General features: G+C 60.8%; 1 protein-coding gene across 1 annotated transcript; it reads right to left on the bottom strand.

The window, feature by feature from the left end:
* Positions 1–6: 6 nt before the first annotated feature.
* On the bottom strand, positions 7–450 carry LOC104469012 (mesotocin-neurophysin MT-like; the record flags this gene model as incomplete). Its single annotated transcript, XM_010083344.1, has 2 exons — positions 331–450; positions 7–183 (listed from the first exon to the last, which is right to left on the bottom strand). Coding segments are annotated over exons 1-2 (297 nt in total), but the record flags the coding sequence as incomplete, so codon positions are not given.
* Between the last annotated feature and the right edge of the window lie 487 nt (positions 451–937).

The raw sequence follows: 937 nt of genomic DNA, 5'->3' as shown, positions 1-937 counted from the left end.
GGCGGCGCAGGTCCCTCCGCTGCCGCCACAGCCTTTGCCTCCCGACTCGCAGGGCGTCGGCAAGAAATTTTCTTCCTGGCACCGCAGGGTTTCTGAAGTCCCCAGGTAACAACCCAGCTCTTCTCCGCAGCAGATGTTGGGACCAAAGCAGTGACCCTTGTTCCTGGGGCCACAGGGCATGCACTGGGGGGGAAGAAATTTGGGGGTTTGGGGGTCTCCCTGCCCATCTTTTCCTCCCTTCTCCCTGTATTTTCCCTGCAAAAGGCTGCAGGGAAGGTTGGGAGAAGGAAAGGAGATTTTTGGGGGGTCTCCCACCCCTCCAGGACCTACCTTCCTGATGTCCATGTCCAGGACGGCGCGTTTGCCCCCGATGGGACAGTTCTGGATGTAGCAGGCGGAGGAGAGAGCCAGGAGCCCCAGGAGGCAGAGGGCGAGCGCCTTGCAGGGCATGGCCGCGGGGTCTGGAGGCTTTTCGGCGCCTCACCCCGCTGAGCCGTCCCCTATATATAGTCCTGGCTCCTTACTTACGCATTCCGGTGCCGGCGTCACCCGGCCCCGTTAAAAACCTCAAGGCATTGCTGCCCACACCGGAGGCTCTGCTCATCGCCGCAGGTCGAGGACGTGAGGTCAAGGCGAAGGTGGTTGTTTTTTTTTTTTTGTTTTTTTTTTTCTCGGTGATGACTCCAACCGTGGTGGGGGGAAACACGCGGATGCTCTTTGGGGTTCTGGTCCCTCCTGCGCCAACCCTTTAGGGGTGACGAGTGGGGTTTGTCACCCTGGGTCCCCTTGGAGACCCTCTGGGTTGGGGTGGAGGCTGGTGGGACGTGTCCCCCCCAGAGCGGGGGCTTTGTGCTTCCCTTGGCTTCAAATCCCCCCTGGTGGGAGGAAAACAAACCCGTGTCCTCCCTCCGTGGGGTTTGGGGTGGGATCTGTGGCC

This window comes from Pterocles gutturalis, unplaced genomic scaffold (genome assembly GCF_000699245.1).
Source record: "Pterocles gutturalis isolate BGI_N339 unplaced genomic scaffold, ASM69924v1 scaffold31546, whole genome shotgun sequence".
In the NCBI taxonomy this organism is placed as follows: domain Eukaryota; kingdom Metazoa; phylum Chordata; class Aves; order Pterocliformes; family Pteroclidae; genus Pterocles; species Pterocles gutturalis.
Note: the sequence above shows the minus strand (reverse complement) of the source record. Positions and strands in the feature narration are given on the sequence as shown.